General features: G+C 46.0%; 1 protein-coding gene across 1 annotated transcript in view; it reads left to right on the forward strand.

Moving 5' to 3' along the window:
• Window positions 1-853: 853 nt before the first annotated feature.
• VIL1 (villin 1) overlaps window positions 854-17,608 on the forward strand; it is a 35,099-nt gene continuing 18,344 nt past the window's right edge. Inside the window, exons 1-5 of the mRNA XM_061609286.1 lie at window positions 854-990; window positions 7,677-7,785; window positions 12,607-12,681; window positions 15,009-15,205; window positions 15,717-15,825. Coding sequence (XP_061465270.1) covers window positions 854-990; window positions 7,677-7,785; window positions 12,607-12,681; window positions 15,009-15,205; window positions 15,717-15,825 — 627 coding nt within the window. The remainder of the gene's footprint in view (window positions 991-7,676; window positions 7,786-12,606; window positions 12,682-15,008; window positions 15,206-15,716; window positions 15,826-17,608) is intronic.

Below are 17,608 nucleotides of genomic sequence, written 5' to 3' on the forward strand. Positions count from 1 at the left end.
CTCTCAGTGTTGCCTTTGTAGAACTCAGCAGGGAGGAATAACACTGGACTAAGTTGGCTCTGCCTGTCATTGACTCTGGCTCCACCCACTGTTGGGCTCCTGGTCTTCCGCCGTACCATTACCAATAGGCATCAGCCACCACTGGAAGTCAAGTGAGGTATGAGTGTGTGTGTCTGTGTGTGTGAATGTGGTGTATAGGTCTGTATGTGCACAAATGTTATGTGTATATGTGAGAATGTAGTGTGGATATGTATGTGTGAGTGGGATATCTGTGAATGAATGAATGAATGAATGAATGAATAGGGTCTCTCTGTGTGTGTGTGTGGGCACAGGTCTCCCCAGTCATAGTCTGATACTCTAACCACTACACCACAGTGCCCCCCTCCCCAACATATACAGCAGCCTTCCAGGGACACAATAAATCTCAAGTTCTGCTTGAGACTGCAAAAATAAGAAGTGGTGGAACAATTGCTTTATTCCAAGGATTGAACAACTGGTTCAATCCCTGGAATCTCCAGGTAGGGCTGAGGCAGACCCCTGCCAAAAATCCCAACGAGCTGCTGCCAGAAAGTGTACTGAGCTAGGTGAACCAAATGGTCTGACTCAGTATCAGGCAGTATCTTGCATTCCTAATGTGGCTGGCCGGCTGCATACGGCTTGGTGGGTCCAGGTGACTCAGGACTCCCCTGTAAGACAGGCAACTGGGCCTCTGACTGTGAGCCATTGTTCTGCTCAGGGGCACACACACACACAGAGTGACATGGATGATGAGGGTAATGTGCCAGTGCACGTGTGTTGAAGGACCTTGGGCTCACTCTGCTGCTCTTCCCTTCCTAGACACTCCCGCCCTTATATGGTGAAAACAGGTGGCGACGGCATGCAGTGCCAAGGGACGGAGGGAACAAAGGTCACCCCAGTGCTTGCTCTCTTCAGGTGCAGTCCGTCTCCAAGGTGCTGCGTGCCCACCAAGCAGACACAGACACAGCAAAGGTAAGCGGCTGGTTCTGAGGAGCTCTGGAGCCTGCTCCTCCTGACACCGGCTAACTTGGCCTGATGGGGGAAGGGTGTCGGCTGGCACCCTCTGGCCCACGCTTGTCCTTGCTCTAGCCCCAGGCTTGACACCAATGTTATCTTGCCATAGGACAGCCTTCTCCAATCTAGTGCCTTCCAGATCTTTTGGACTACAGTTCCCATCAACCCCATCGTACACGCTGTGCTAAGTGGGGCTTATGGGTGTTGTAGTCCAAAAGATCTGGAGGGCAGCCACTTGGAGAAGGCTGCCCTAGGAGGGGATAGCAAACAGCTTCCTCCCTCCCTCTGCTTAATCTGCATGGCCTTTTTTTTTTTTTAATGATTTGTAACTTGTTTCAGAATTATGAGGAGCATAAGAACATAAGAACATAAGAAAAGCCTGCTGGATCAGGCCAGTGGCCCATCTAGTCCAGCATCCTGTTCTCACAGTGGCCAACCAGGTGCCTGGGGGAAGCCCGCAAGCACGACCCGGGTGCAAGAACACTCTCCCCTCCTGAGGCTTCCGGCAACTGGTTTTCAGAAGCATGCTGCCTCTGACTAGGGTGGCAGAGCACAGCCATCATGGCTAGTAGCCATTGATAGCCCTGTGCTCCATGAATTTGTCTAATCTTCTTTTAAAGCCATCCAAGCTGGTGGCCATTACTGCATCTTGTGGGAGCAAATTCCATAGTTTAACTATGCGCTGAGTAAAGAAGTAAGGAGTGGTTCTGGGCATTTATAGTGAAGGCAAGGTCTGGGATGCCAATCCTGAGGTTTCTCCTGAGGCACAGATGCTGCTGATGCTTCCTGCTTTGATTGAACTCACCTTCCTGTGGCATCCACGCTGTGTGGGGTTCACACAGGGGCTTTTCCTAAGGCAAAGAGAGCCTGCACAACTTTTGAGCTTGCTTGTTCAGTGAAAGTCACTGGCTTAGCACAAGCGTTGCATCATAAAGCTCCACTGGAAGCCAGCAAACGTCTTCAGAGGTGGCAGGGGAGAGGCATACGCAAGGAGGAGAGACCTCCCTTATTACAGAGCTGTCAAAAGGGTGACACAGGGAAAGGGGAATCCAGACTGCAGAGGGGATGAAGGTCAGGAGTGGGCCCATGAAGCTGTCTGTGGAATTCCAGGGAGAGCCATGCTGAGAGTGGCAGGCTGCGTTGTGGTTAAAAGGAGTCAATAGACAAGCCTATGCCAACCTGGCACCCTCCAGATGGTGTGGACTGCAACTCCCATCAGCCAGACCCAGCACAGGAGTCTCATCCAGTTTGATCTGTCTTATCTGAATCATGAGAGGCTGTAGATGCACTCAACCAGTGTCTGGAGGCAGTGACGGGGTGGATGAGGGCCAACTAACTATGATTGAATCCTGACAAGATGGAGGCACTGTGGATAGGCGCTTCTCATGTCTCATGAGTTATGGCCTTTTCTGGAGGGGGCTGCACTCTCCTGAAGGGACAGATATGTAGCTTAAGAGTACTCCTGGGTCCAGCGCTGTCAGCGGAGGCCTTGGTAGCAAGGAGTACCTCTTTCTTAGCTATGGCTGTTGCTGTTTCTGGATCAAGATCAATGACTCATTTTTTAGTGACCTCATGTTTGGATGATTGCAATATGCTCTACATGTGGCTGTGCTTGAAGATAGCCTGGAAGAAGTGCAGAATGTGACTGCCCAGTTGTTGAACTAAAATGGGAACAAATAACACTGTTCCTAAAAATGCAGCACTGGCTACATATGAGCTACTGGGCCCAAATTAAGGTTTTGGTGCTAGTTTACACAGGCGTAAATGGCTCAGAGCCCAAGCACCTGCAGGAGTGCCTCCTCCAGTATCAGCTGATCTGGTCTTTAAGATCAGCAGGAGAGGCTCTCACTCGTGGTCCCGGCTAGGATTGGTTGCTCACGGACTCATGACAGAGCATTCTCCATTGTGATGCTCCAACCACTGAACTTCCTCCTCTTGGAGCTGTGGTTGTCCTCCTCACTTTTAACATTCAGGTGTCAGTTAAAGATGCAACTGTTTACCCAAGCCTTTGCAGAATGAAGGGTTGCTAATGCTCAACAGTTTTTGCTGATTTTGTGATTGTACTATGGTGTGTATTTTAATTATTTTGGCTGAATTCTGTCATTTAAAACATTTATCGTTTATCACACTGAGCTCCTTTTACAATAAAAGTGATGCCAAAAAATGGCTACAAATAAAGGAATCAAAATCGGAAACTGCCTCATGCCCAATCAGACCATTGGCCATCTAGTCCAGAATTGTCTACAGAAGGGATAGGGAACTTGCAGACCTCCAAATGCTGCTGGACCACAACTTCCATCACCCCTGGCCATTGATCATGTTGGCAGGGGCTGATGGGAGTTAGAGCCCAACAACATCTGGAAGGCACCGGGATTCCGGATCTATATGACTTTGAGGCAGCACTCCAGGGTCGTGGGCAGGGGTCTCTCCCAGCTCTGCTATCTGAGACTCTTTAACTGGAGGGTGTTGGGCATGTGGTTTACAAGCTGTGTGTGCTGCCATTGAGCTTTGGCCTCTTCCCTGCTCATTGAAATCAAGTTTCATGTTCATTGGCCATGTGGTTGTAGACTGGTTTAACACTCTCATCTTAAAATACATTACCGGAAGTGAAATCAGTGGGTGTGGTTTAGAGTGAAGGAATTCCGAGTGACATTTTGCTTTAGTTTCAACTCTTACTTTTCTCTAATCCAGAGCTGTGTATGTAAAACAACATGTTCCATAACAAGATATTCCAAATTCTGCAGTGCCAAAAGCTGAATTATGCAAACCATTTATTTTGCACAATTCATTCTGCAGTTTTTAGTATTTTGCATACTTTATTCTGCTTCTACTAATCATGAAGAGGAACTTACCCTCAGGTCCCACCCAATGACCCCTGGAAATCTATTTTGGCCAATTCTCTAACTTCTAAATCTTCATAGGGCTTTGCCATCATACTTTCAAGCACAGCACTACAATCTTAAGGACTAGAAAGCTGCTTTTTCCCTACACCAATGCCTCAGATTCTTTAAGAAGCTGAAGTCTGTGACCAACAATGCCATCCAATAACTTTTCTGCATTCCTGTAGAATGCCAGCATACACACAGGTCTGTCTATAAGCAATTTGCCCATTTAAAATTTAGCATCAGGCATAGAAATTAGGGGTGTGCATCAGCTCTTTGTGCTTCCTGTACTATGAAGCAAATAGCAATGATTTGGGTGAGGTTTTGACAGGCCCAAGTTGGGTTGCACCATTAACAAGGCACCTTGAGTTGGATCAGAGACTCCCTAAAGTATTGAATCAGTCCAGGGGTTCCCCCCAAAATGCTACATTTTTAAAGCACTGCTGCATTTTTCCCCTTAAAAATGAAACCAAGCTGACTGGGAAAACACCCCGAGCTCAAGTGGGGAGGGGGTGGAGAGGTGGAAGGATTTTGTGTTTTGACAGACAGCTCTAGGCTTTAATCACTATGAATTATTTTCCCCTCCGGGCACTCCAGTCACAGTGATTTGCGGGAGAGATCTTGAAGTAAATATTTTAAAGTGCTTGTCTTTCATCTAGATCTATGTTGTTTTCTCCACTATCCTGTCCTGTGCAAGACTTGGAAAGATCCCTCTCTCCCAAGGAGAAGAGGTTGTATCCTCAAAATCTCTGGTGGGAGGCAGAATTCAACTCTCCACCAACATCCTTGAGATATCAAAGGCCTTGCTGGGGGTGACATTTCCCACACCGTGTCTTTTCTGGGGATCCATGCTCTCCCCCCCCATCCTTTTTCATGTGCAAGTCAATGGAGATGCCTCAGGGAGAAGAGGCTGTATTTCCCCAAATCCCTGGTGGAAGATAGAAGCCCACCCCTTCCAGTGACCCTTGTGGCAACTGTGTACTTGCTGGGGGGGGACAGTTTTACCACCCCACTCTTTTCTGGTGTTTCATGCTCTTTTTTTCTATCACCACCTTGCCCCCTCCTTATGAATCCTGTTGTACACACATCCCAAAATGGTAACATCTGCCCTTAAGGGAGAACCATTGCAGAAGAGGTGACCATGCCTGCAAATTGCATCAAATTCTGGCAGAATGTAAAATATACTTTTTATTTAGTATATATATTAAAAAATAAAACTTTAAAGGTGCCCTGCACAACCTTCCCAGATGTATCTGCCTACAATTTGGCAGCCTTAATCCACTCTGGAGGGGCTCCTATGCCTGCGAATTTCATCTGCTTCTGCGAAAAGGGAAAAAAGTTATAGCTATTTTTAGATTCCCCATTATTGTGAATGGGGGGGGGAGAGAACAAAGCTTCATTTTTAACAGAGGTAATTTGGTCCCAAATAACAAGTCAAATTGGAAAGACACAGAGTGGAACTGACACAGATCAGGCTGCTTTCCAAAGATAAAGATAGAGATCAAATATTGTGGCCAGTGCACACCCGTAATAGAGGTCATGTGTAGTAATTTCCTAGCCAGCCCAGAACTGATGCTTCATCTTTAAACTGGACTTGGACTGAACAGCCATTCATATAGATGACTGTCCCCTGAGAGCTCTTTAGTGACACATGGTCACCCTACTCCATAGATGAAAGTTGCTGTACACACCATCTGTCTCATGCACACATACCCTTTGGGGAAGGGCTGTAGTCAGCCTTCCTTGTTAGGTGGGGCAGCCATATTTCTAGGTGGAACATTTTGGGGGGCATAGCTCCATCTAACCCTCCCCCTACTCACTGATGGAGAGGATGCGAGGGCCAGGCCACGGGAAGGTCCTCCTCACTCTTCCTCCATGCAGAGAGTTATCTGTTTTAGATTCCACCCAAAAGACAAACTTGTCCATACTACAAATTTAGGGAAGGGAAGAGAGAAAATAAATACTTTAAGGTGTGTTTGTTAACTCTTCCTTTAGGATCCCTCCTTCTAGTCTTGGTCCTGACCTTTAGATTTTCCTTCCTTTGGGACAATCAAGGGGAAACTTTTTAACTTGTTGCTATGTAAAGGACTAAGTAAGCGATTGGAAACTCATTGTGGAAAGCATATGGGTTTTTTTTTAGTGCTTGTTGGATTGATTTTTCTGCCCAGAAACCCTGAAAAGCCTTCATGCTCCCATGTACATTGGGAACACCAGAAATTAGGCCTGAGTTATAGCCTAAGGCTGCAATCCAATACATGTCTACTCAGAAGTAAGCTCCATTGGGTTCAATGGTATTTACTACCAGGTAAGTATGTATTAGATTGTCGCCTAAGTGGCCAGCCAGCTAGTTAACTGTAGCATGCCCATCAGTGTTTCTATTCCTCTGGGGCTGTTTTGATCCTTTGCCATTAAGTACACAAGAAAAAAAAGAAAAATAGCAACTATGATTGTGAGTAAAGTGAGTGCTTTAAAAGAGCAAAGGGTAACTTTGAAAAAATATCTACCCTAAATTATCTCTTTATTTCACTCTCTAGCACTAAGCACCCAGTCCTGCTCAACTCATCATAATAACTACAGAATAAGCAAACTCTTACTTCTTACTGCAGGAAAACAAACATGCGTCTTTATTGCTGGTTGGGTAGAGAACACAACTGAAGCTGAAAAGCAGACCCAAAGAACATCCAAGGAGTAGAGTCTAAGTCTAGCCCGTAACACAAACTTCTAATATTTAATTCTTCAAGGGTCACTTTATTCAGTTTAACTCTATACCAGTATAATTCTACAGAGGCTGTTCTTTTCAGGATCACTCAAATAATTTTAGGTCAGTTGTGATTAAAAAAATCCATCCTCAGTCAGGAAAAGTCTTTTGTTGTGCACTCACCCTGCCTTATTCACTGGATTTTTCAGAGGATCCTATTCTTAAATTGCTCCTCTTCTTAAAACAAGCTGCCATTATTTAAATGGAGGCCACCTCTGTCTGTCATGTCACAAATTAAAAATACTTTTGGGGGATCTTGAGCTCTGGGGGGACAGTGCACCCATTTGTCTCACCCTACCTACAGGGCTGGCAGTAGCTCAGTGGTAGAGCGTCTGTTTTGCACGCAGAAGGTCCCAGATTCAATCCTCAGCATCTTCCAGTAGGAACGGGGGAGAACCCTGTCTGAAATCCTGGAGAGCGTGGAGACAATACTGAGAGACAATACTCAGTAATACTCCCAGAGACAATACTGAGCTAGATGGATCAGTATAAGGCACACACATACACTTGCACGAACCTAAACAATGTTTCTGGTAATAACATTGTTGCCAAAACAGTCTTTCAACAAGAGCTGAGTTAGCCTGATTTAAACAAAGCACTTTGGAGGACAGCTCAGGTTCTGTTGCAGACTTCCCCAAGATCCCAGTTCATCTGCATGTTAGTTAAGATGATTTTCCTAAAATGGAGCTGCTAGCAGCTAGTTACTGCTGCTCCAAAGAACTGCAAGGAGAAATTAGACATAAGAGTTCTCTAGCAGCTCAGGTTGAGCAAAGCCTTAAAGTATGGCAACATGAGACATCTTCATACTTCCCCTTCAGCACAGTTTTAGAATATGATCTGAATAAATGCAAGCAGTAAGATTATCTGGGTTTTTTTTAGCAACACTAATTTGGGGCTGGGGTAGAGATCTGAAAGTTGGGGAGGTAGCATGGATGTCTCTTCTGAGATTTGTATATGTTGGTGGATATACTTTATTTGTAATGTGGCTTTTCCTATCCCAACAGCAGATCCCCCCACAAAAGGCTGACCATCACCATGTCAACAGAACTAAGTGCCAAAGTCACCAAGACTCTGAACAAAACCACACCGGGACTCCAGATATGGAGAATTGAGGTGGGTATGTATGTGTGCGTGGGGGTGTGGGGTGTGTGTCTTATAATCCAGTTGAGAAAGAGACCTGCATTTGGAGGCCTGCCTCTGCACATTTCCTCTCTTTCCAGAATTCCATCTTCTCCTGGGATCTCCTGCCTTTTGAAGGAGAAAGAGGAGGAGCTGAAGTAGGGCTCACTCTAGATAAGGGATAGAAAACCTCAGGCCTGGGCAGGGGCAAACGTGGCCCTCGGAACTCTCTCCAGGCCACAACTCTTACTGGCTCTGCTTTGCACCCCAAGTGTTTTCACCTGGCTGGAAGATGTCCTTGAACTCTAACAATGCCTTTTGCTTGTGTAGACAGAAGATAGAGAGGGGTATACAGAAACTAAGCTATTGTACCAAGGTAAATTTTATTTATTTATTACTTGATTTATATCCTGCCCTTCCTCCCAGCAGGAGCCCAGGGCAGCAAACAGAAGCACTAAAAACACTTTAAAACATAAAAACAGACTTTAAAATATGTTAAAACAAAACATGTTTAAACACATTTTTTAAAAAGCTCTGAAGACATCTTAAAAAGGGGGGGGGAAGGTTAAAAACACACATATATATATTTTAAAAAGGTTTACAAATATATTAAAAAGTAATTCCAACACAGACGCAGACTGGGATAAGGTCTCAACTTAAAAAAGGCATGTTGAAAGAGAAAGGTCTTCAATAGGCGCCAAAGAAATAACAGAGATGACGCGTGTCTAATATTTAAGGGAAGGAAATTCCACAGGATAGGTGCTGCTATGTTGTGCAGAATGAATCTCTTAATAAGATGGTATCTGCAGGAGGCCCTCACCTGCAGAGCGCAGTGATCGACTGGGTATATAAGGGGTAAAACAGTCGTTCAGGTATTCTGGTCCCAAGCTGTATAGAGCTTTGTACACCAAAACTACAATCTTCAACTTGGCCTGGTAGCAAACGGGCAACCAGCACAGGTCTTTCAGCAGCAGGGTGACATGTTGGTGATACCCTGCCCCACTGAGCAGTCTCGCCACCACATTTTGCACCATGTAGCTTCTGGACCAACCTCAATGGCAGCCCCACATAGAGCACATTCCAGTAATCCAGCCTGGAGGTTACCAGTGCATGGACCACAGTGGTCAGATTATCCCAGTCCAGAAACAGCCGCAGCTGTCTTGCCAGCCAAAGCTGGTAAAAGGCACTCCTAGCCACTGAGGTCACCTGGGCCTCTAGTGACAAAGATGGATCCAGGAGCACCCCCAGACTACAGACCTGCTCTTTCAAAGGGAATACGACCCCATCCAAAGCAGGCAACTGACCAATTATCTGAACTCGGGAACCACCAACCCACAGTGCCTCCATCTTGCTAGGATTCAGACTCAGTTTATTGGCCCTCATCCAGCCCACCACCAAGTCCAGGCAGCGGTCCAGGGCTTGCATGGCCTCTCCTGATTCAGATGTTACAGAGAAATAGAGCTGGGTATTGTCAGTGTACTGCTGACACCTCACCCCAAATCTTCTGATGACTGCTCCCAAGGGCTTCATATAGATGTTAAACAGCATAGGAGACAAGATGGTACCCTGCGGCACCCCACAGCACAGCTGCCAGGGGGCCGAAAGACAGTAACCCAATGCTATTCTCTGAGAGCAACCTTGGAGATAGGATCGGAACCACTGTAAAACAGTTCCTCCGATACCCATCTCACCAAGTCAGCCCAGAAGGATACCATGGTCAATGGTATCAAAAGCCACTGAGAGATCAAGTAAGAACAACAGGGTCGCACTCCCCCGTCCTTCTCCCGATAAAGGGCATCCATCAGGGCAACCAAGTCTGATTTAGTCCCATAACCAGGCCTGAACCCAGACTGGGATGGGCCAAGATAACCTGTTTCATCCAAGAGTACTTGCAATTGCTGCTCCACAACCCTCTCAATCACCTTCCCTAAAAAGGGGGTATTTGCAACCGGTTGGTAGTTGTCACAAACCAATGGGTCCAGAGTGGGCTTTTTCAGGAGATCACCACCTCTTTCAAGGCAGCTGGAACCACTCCCTTCCACAATGATGCATTGACCACACCATGGATCCACTCGGTCAAACCCCCTCAGCAAGCTTTAATAAGCTGAGAAGGGCAAGGGTCGAGAGGACACGTTGCTGGCCCATCAGCGCAAGCAACTTGTCTATGTCATCAGGCTGCATCAACTGAAACTGTTTCCAAGAAGTTGCAGCAGACATTGCACTGGAGACCACATTGGGGACTACAGTAAATGTGGATGGGGCATCAAGACTGCTACGGAGGCAAGCAACTGTACCTTCAAAGTGTCTTGCAAACAATTCACAGTGGGCCTCCGAAGGGTCTAAAGCTCCATTTGTTGGAGTTGATGTCAATAGACACCTAACAATATGGAAAAGCTCTACTGGACGGCTACTTGAGGATGCAACGGAGGCAGAGAAGTGAGCCTTCTTTGCTGCTGTCACTGCCACACAGTAGGCACGGTTATGACATTTTACTTGTGCCCGATCAGCCTCACAGCACATCTTTCACCACTTGCGCTCTAGCCATCATCCAGCCTGTGTCATTGCCCTTAGCTCACTGGTGTACCAAGATGCAAATGGGACTCCACAATGCTGGAGAGGGAGCTTGGGGGCAACCACGTCAAGAACCCGACACGCCTTGCTGTTCCACAGCGTGACAAGGGTTTCATCAGGGTCACCTGCTCTATCTACTGGGAACTCCCCCAGGGCATTTAGGAATCCAGTGGATTCCATTAGGCTCCGGGGGCAGACCATCTTAATCTGTCCCTCTGGAGCCAGGGTCAGGCAGGGGGTCCCAGTCATTGCATTACTTACCAGAGATTTCAGCTGTCTCAAAAGACAGCAGCCCAGAGGAGCAAGCAGCAAGCACCCAGATGCTCTGAGACTCACTCCCAGGGCAGGTCTGCTTCAGTCCCCCTAGTGCTGCAGCTGTTCCGGATGTTTTACATCCGTTGCTCCACCCAACATTTGCCTCTGACCCCACCCACCACTGGCATGTGGCCCAGAAGACAGCATGGCCCTTGGGCTGAAAAAGGTTCCCCATCTCCTGCTCTAGATTGCCAACCAGGTGGGGCAGAGTCCTCATATTGAATGGCCTGTTCTTAGGGCCAAACTAGGCATGATATTAATTGTGTGAATGCAATAAATATGCACTAAATAGCTGCCACAGGGAGGCTGAGCAGCATTATAACCACAGAGGGGGAGGGTAGGAGAGTTTTATTACCCCTTTCCCTCACTGCCATGGTCCCAAATACTCTCTGACCCCAAAGATGCTATCTGCATCGGGAAGCCTCCATTGGCTGAGCTGGTGGGGCATTGCTGTCTCCAGCTCTACGCGGGGAAAGAAGGTGCTACAGCGTGGCCCCAGTGGGGGATTTCTTCCCAATGAAAACAGCAGCTTTAGAGGAGGGATTCTCTTCCAGACTGCAGCAGGGGAGGGAAAGGGTATGTTTCCCCCTCCCTGCCTGCTCTTCAATCCTGATCATTATTGTTTCCCTGGCCCAGCAGATGCGACTTGCATTTTTAAAAAAAATGTGTGTAAAATGAAAAGAGGCATTTTGTGTTATGTCTAGTTTGGTCCCTAGGAAAGATTCAGAGGAAACTACCTTTGGAGGAGCATTATAGGGTAGAAGCATGCAGCCCTGCAGTTCTCACATGCAGCCCCGACACCCCATTTTGGGGACTGTTGACACTGAGAGCTGGACACACTCCAGAAATTGGCCCCCCAGGGGTTGACACAGGCAACAAAGCTAAAGCAAAAGGATCACAAGGGTAATTAGCACACTTCCTAAAGGTATTAAACAGAATCAATAAACAGCACACCAGTAGCAGGGGAAGTTTGAAAGAATTTAAAACCAATTATTCTAAAAACATGCCTGCAATAAGGTTGCCAGGTCCATGGCCTGAGACTGATCCTGTATCTTTAGGAGAAGAGAAGGTCAGCCAAGTGCAGGTGTTCTTGCAACACTGTAATGGGAAAAGCCACAAGGTGGAATTCTCCCTTCCCCCTGCACAACTTTTAAAGATACAAAAGACCTCTTGGAGGCTGGGCCTGGCAACCAAGCGGTCTTTCATCCACAAATCCACAGACATGCCGCAGACCACCTGACTGAAGCTTGTGGACCACCATTTGGAAACCCCTGGTCTAGGCTGACCAGCAGTGGCAACAGCTTTCCCGGATGTCAGACATGGTTCTCTCCCAGCTACAACCTGGAGATGCCGGCTGATTGAACCTGGGACCTTTGGCATGGAAAGCAAATGCTCTGCTCTTAAGCATGTGCCCTTCCCCAGAAGGCCTTGCCCCTCCCTCTTTTTTTGCTGCTGGTTGGGAGCAAGATCCTTTTTAATGCCTTCTCCCACAACAGAGTTCCTTAGGATTAATAAGCACAGAAGAGGAGAGTGTTAGCTACCGAAAAGAGTCTTCTCAATGGCTGACTCAGCTCCTTTCACTCTGATTGGCTCCAATCAGCAGGAAAGGACAAGAAAGCATGTTAGAAGACTCTTCTCAGTGGCTAACGCATTCCCCTTTCATGCTGATTGGCTCATAAGATGCTGGAGACATAGGGACCCTGCTCCCAAAAAAGTAAGTAGTCTAAGACCCCCTGAGACCCTGGACAACTACAGATCCTGGTTGAGGCTATGGGACTTTACAAGAGTATTGAGGAAAGGACATATTAAGGCAGGACACATCTTTACAAATGAAGATAAATGCAGGAAGAATTACCTTTACCATACAAGAGCACGTGAAAGATCTTTTGCACAGAGCCAGCTAATGTTTGCTCCTTCCTTCCTTTCCAGAACATGGAGATGGTGCCTGTGCCACCCAAAACATATGGGAACTTCTATGAAGGAGATGCTTATGTCCTTCTCTCGGTAAGAGGAGTTAAGAATGGTGGAGGCCCTTATATCACGAAGCTTGATGGGACAGAACAGCTGGGAGGGAGGGAGAGAGTCAGCCCAAGAAAGCAGCGGGATAAAGGTGTCTTGCCTCATGTAAAATATGGGCAATCATCATAGGTGAAGGAGAATGCTTGCATGGAAGGCTGTGTGTGACTAGGAACAAATGCATGAATGTGAACATGGAGTATGAGCCAGACTTCACAAACTTACTTTCTTACGCAGGAGGCCACCACACTAAAGGCTAAACTAACTTGCTGCTACTTAGCTCTTACATCATCATCAATAACAATAACATCATCATCAATACTTCCATTTTCAAGCCAGGAGCTTAGAGCAATTTTATTCAGCTTCCATTAAAGCAGGCCCCTCCCAGAGGTGGGTCTGCTTAGCTTCATCTTTGGAACCACATTAAGGCGCCTTCAGACCAGGGCCAGCTCTATCAAAATGAGGCAACCACCTCAGCTCCCAAATGGGGGGGGCAGCAGCTCCTATCCCAAGCCCCCCTTTCCCCTTCTGTTAGAGAGCAGTGCTATGTATACTACAAGGCTTTCCTGTCCCCTACACACACACACACACACACACACTCGCCTGATGCCTCAGGTGCACTGAAGGACACTATCCCATCATCAGTGTTGAAGTAAGATTCGATTGCCAGTCCAGGCGGCCTCTGTGCCTGGGACAGGGAAGGGGTGCCTCAGGTACTACAGGTCTTGGTCTGGCCCTGCTTTGCACCATTCGGTGGGTTCAAGAAATTTCTGGATTTGCTCTAGCCATTTACTCTGACTATGCTGGCAAGGATTTGTTTCAGTCTCAAACAATTGCCATCATCTGTTAGGATAAGCAAGGTAAGTTTGAGTTTTTTCATCAGTTAACAGCGTTATCAATAATGTTATTAATTTAATATTGGTATGCAAGAGTTGATAATGCAATAAAGATAACCAGATATTAGTTCTATTCGGTATCAACCCTATTTGGAGAATCAAAAGGTTTAAAAATCTTTTGAGAGCTAATATAGCATGGTAGACAAGAGACGAGATAGTTTTGAATCAAAATATCCTCAGTTCAAAGCTCACCTCTGCTATGATCTCATAATAAAATGGAAATGGACTGCCTTCAAGTCGATTCCGACTTATGGCGAGCTGGCGACCCTATGAATAGGGTTTTCATGGTAAGCGGTATTCAGAGGTGGTTTACCATTGCCTTCCTCTGAGGCTGAGAGGCAGTGACTGGCCCAAGGTCACCCAGTGAGGTTCATGGCTCTGTGGAGATTTGAACCCTGGTCTCCCAGGTTCTGGTCCAACACTCTAACCACTACACCACACTCGCTCTCTGATCTCATAATAAGGTGGGCTTAAAGTGTCACGTTTTCTCAGCTTAGCCCCCTTCTGCAATATGGATGGGTAATACTGACCTATGTTACAAGGTGGTTGTAGAAATAACAAATTAATGTATATGAAACACTTTGTTCTCAAGTGATACATGCAATGCTAAATATTCTTATTTTGTTGTTGATCTATTTTAAAGCTTGTTTCATTTAAGTAGTATTTTTTATTTTGACTGCTTTTGCACAGCCATGGTTATTTTCATGTTTTTTAATTGCTGCTTTTGCATTTCTGCATGTTGGAAGCTGCCTTGAAAGCTGTATTTGGTCAAAAGGTAGGGTAGACATAAAACACTAAATAATACAATACTACACAACCTGCCCCTTCCTAATCCTTCTCACTCCCTGTCTGCTTTGTGAGTGTCTGTCTCATTGCACCACACAAGTTCTGGATCATTGGGTATTGACATACAATTCAGAGATGCGGCTAAGGAATGGATAGACAGATGAGAAGATGAACAAGCCGAGTTGTTAAATCAGAGCAGAGCTCTTTGCAAGAGTATTGCTCCTCTACATAGGCAAGGAGGATAAACGTTGCAAGCTTTCCAAGGGGTCAGAGCAGCAACATCATCATCAACAAGACATCTGCTTACTTTTTGGCCTTAAAATGTAGCAACATGGGTTTTCTTGATGTTTTTCCTGTCTTTTGGAATTAGACAGTTTCCCCACTGCTTTTATATTTAGCTCAGATCCGGGGCTAGCTGAGCGATGCTCATCTGTCCACGAATGAGGAAACCCTTTTGTGTGTAAGAATAGTGTTATGAGTCGATGTACTTTTCTAGTGGGTGGTTATGGAGAACTAAATCTGTGAATAAAAAAAATGTCTAGCATTGTGGCATTTACTGAGTGCAGTGAAGGAGAGCTATCTCTGGTGTTTTGGTGGCCCTGGCTTGCTAAGTAGCTTCCTTTTCTAACTCAGACACATAAGACTGGGAACAACTTCACTTATGACATCCACTACTGGCTGGGCAATTCGTCATCTCAAGATGAGCAGGGCGCAGCTGCTATCTACACTACCCAGATGGATGAGCACCTAGGTGGGGTAGCAGTACAGCATCGTGAGGTCCAGAACTATGAGAGCGACGGCTTCCGGAGCTACTTCAAACAGGGCCTAATGTGCGTAAGGCTCCTTGTCGCCTTCTGGTGGCTGATCTGGGCAATTACACAGGTTCTGTTGCTGCTGCTTTGCATTTTGATGCAAATCAAATTTGAAATGGGTGCCTAAACATTCAGAGGCGCATGCTAAGGACGAGGGTGTCTGGGGGGGGAAGGCTTGTCCCCCCAGCATTTTAAATGTAATGGTGGGTGGAGTGGGTTGCCAGTGGCCTGTAATAACAATTCATAGACCTTGCCCCCCCTCAAAAAAAAATTACGGATACTCTTGGCTAGGGAGTCTGGATTAGCACTAGTTCTACAGTGCATGTCCCTTGTGTGTTCAACATATATCTGCCCTTCTATAGGCAACTGGGGTTGCCAACTCTTGAAATAAAAAATCCTAGTACTCCTACACCTCCCAGGCTCATATGAGGTATTCTGGGTAAAGGTCAACTCTGTGGAAGACTTGACTATTGAGAATATTGGGGATACCTTCTTGTGTGCAGACCCTGACCTTGCCCTTTCTCTGCAGCTATAAGAAGGGTGGAGTGGCCTCAGGCATGAAGCACGTGGAGACCAACACATACAATGTGCAACGGCTGCTGCATGTCAAAGGCAAGAAGAATGTGGTGGCTGGAGAAGTACGTCAAAGACATGGGGAAAAGCAACATGAAGGGGATAGTTGTGGCTGGTGGCATAGCTCCTGGCAAAAACTGTTGGATCTAGAAATGGCTCTTTGAGCATTGGTGGTAGATGCATAAAGATAATACTCATCTCAGTGTGGTGGCCAAATTACAATCCACGAAGGCACACTCAGTTCTTTTGCAAATTACACATCGTTGCATCACTTTGTCACAGCAGTGCAATATGCATTTTCTTGTTGTGCTCAAGGAGGTTATCAGTGGCTACTTGCCATGATGGCTATGTTTCTACTCCACTGTCAGAAGCAGTGTACCTCTGAATACCAGTTGCTGGAAATCACAAGTGGAGAGAGGGCTATTTTGCACATGTCCTCCGTGTGGATTTTTCATAGACACCTGGTTGCCGCCGAGCTTAAGCCAGAAATTAAGAAAAATATCTTTCTGAAATAGATAGTTGATGATCTCCATTTTTTAAAAATGTATTTATACAAATATTTGTATGCCACTATTTCACTAAAAACATCAAACCATTTTACAACATTAAAAACAACAACTACCGCAGAATAAATAACATTAAGAATACAATAAAAACAAAGGTAAACTGTTGCAAAAGAAGCATCTTCTTAATTGCCTGCATAAGTCTGGTGGAACAGAAAGGTTTCCAGCAGGTGCTTAAAAGTTAAAACAGAAGGTGCCTGCTGAATCTCTGTTGGCAGAGCATTCCAGAGAACTGGGTTGATGACACTGAAGGCTCGATTTCATGTTGTTAAATGAGCCTCGCCAACTCAGGGGACAATCAAAGCTGCTCCTGCAGATGATCTCAGTGACTGAGCTGGGACATAAGGGTTCAGGCAGTCTCTAAGATATCCTGGACCTAAATTGTTCAGGGCTTTGTAAATTAATACAAGAACCCTGAACTTGGTTCAGTAGCGGATGGGCAGCCAGTGCAGAAGTTTTAAAAGTGGTGTCACATTTTGTCAGCCATGAGTTTCCATTAGCAATCTGGCCACTGCATTTTGCACCAGCTGGAGCTTCTGAACCAGGGCCAAGGGCAGCTCCACATAGAGTGCATTTTAGTAATCCAGCCTTGAGGTTACCAGCACATGGCCTACAGAGGTCAGGCTATCCCTGTCCAGGAATGGCCATAGCTCATGAATCAGACAAAGCTGGTAAAGGGCACTCCACGCTGCAGATGATACTTGGGCCTCTAGTGACAAAGATGAATCTAGGAGTACCCCTAGGCTACAAACCTTGTCTTTCAGAGGGGTCATGACCCCATCCAGAACAGGTGACTTGCCTATCTCCCAAACATGGGAACTACCTACCCAAAGAGCCTCCATCTTCCCAGGATTCAAGCACCATTTATTGGCCCTCATCCAGTCCACTACAGCATTCAGACACTGATTCAGAGCATGCACAGTTTCTCCAGATTCAGATGAGAAATAGAGCTGAGTGTCATCAGCATATTGCTGACATCTTGCTCCTGATTTTTATTTACATAGTTTTTATTGTATATATGTGTGGTTGTTGTAAACCACTTTGTTAGTTTGTTTTTACAAGTAGCAGTATAGTCATGTTTTTATAGATAAATCATAAATTATGAGAACTGGATGCTGGACTAGGGCTGCATACACACTATACATTTAAAGCATGTGCCTTCCTCCAAAGAATCCTGGGAACTGTAGTTTGTTAAGGGTGATAGGAATTGTAGCTCTGCGAAGGGTCAACTACACAGCTCCCAGGATTCTTTGAGGGAAGCTGTGTCCTGTAAATATGCTTTAAA

This window comes from Rhineura floridana, chromosome 2, assembly GCF_030035675.1.
Source record: "Rhineura floridana isolate rRhiFlo1 chromosome 2, rRhiFlo1.hap2, whole genome shotgun sequence".
NCBI classification, from domain to species: domain Eukaryota; kingdom Metazoa; phylum Chordata; class Lepidosauria; order Squamata; family Rhineuridae; genus Rhineura; species Rhineura floridana.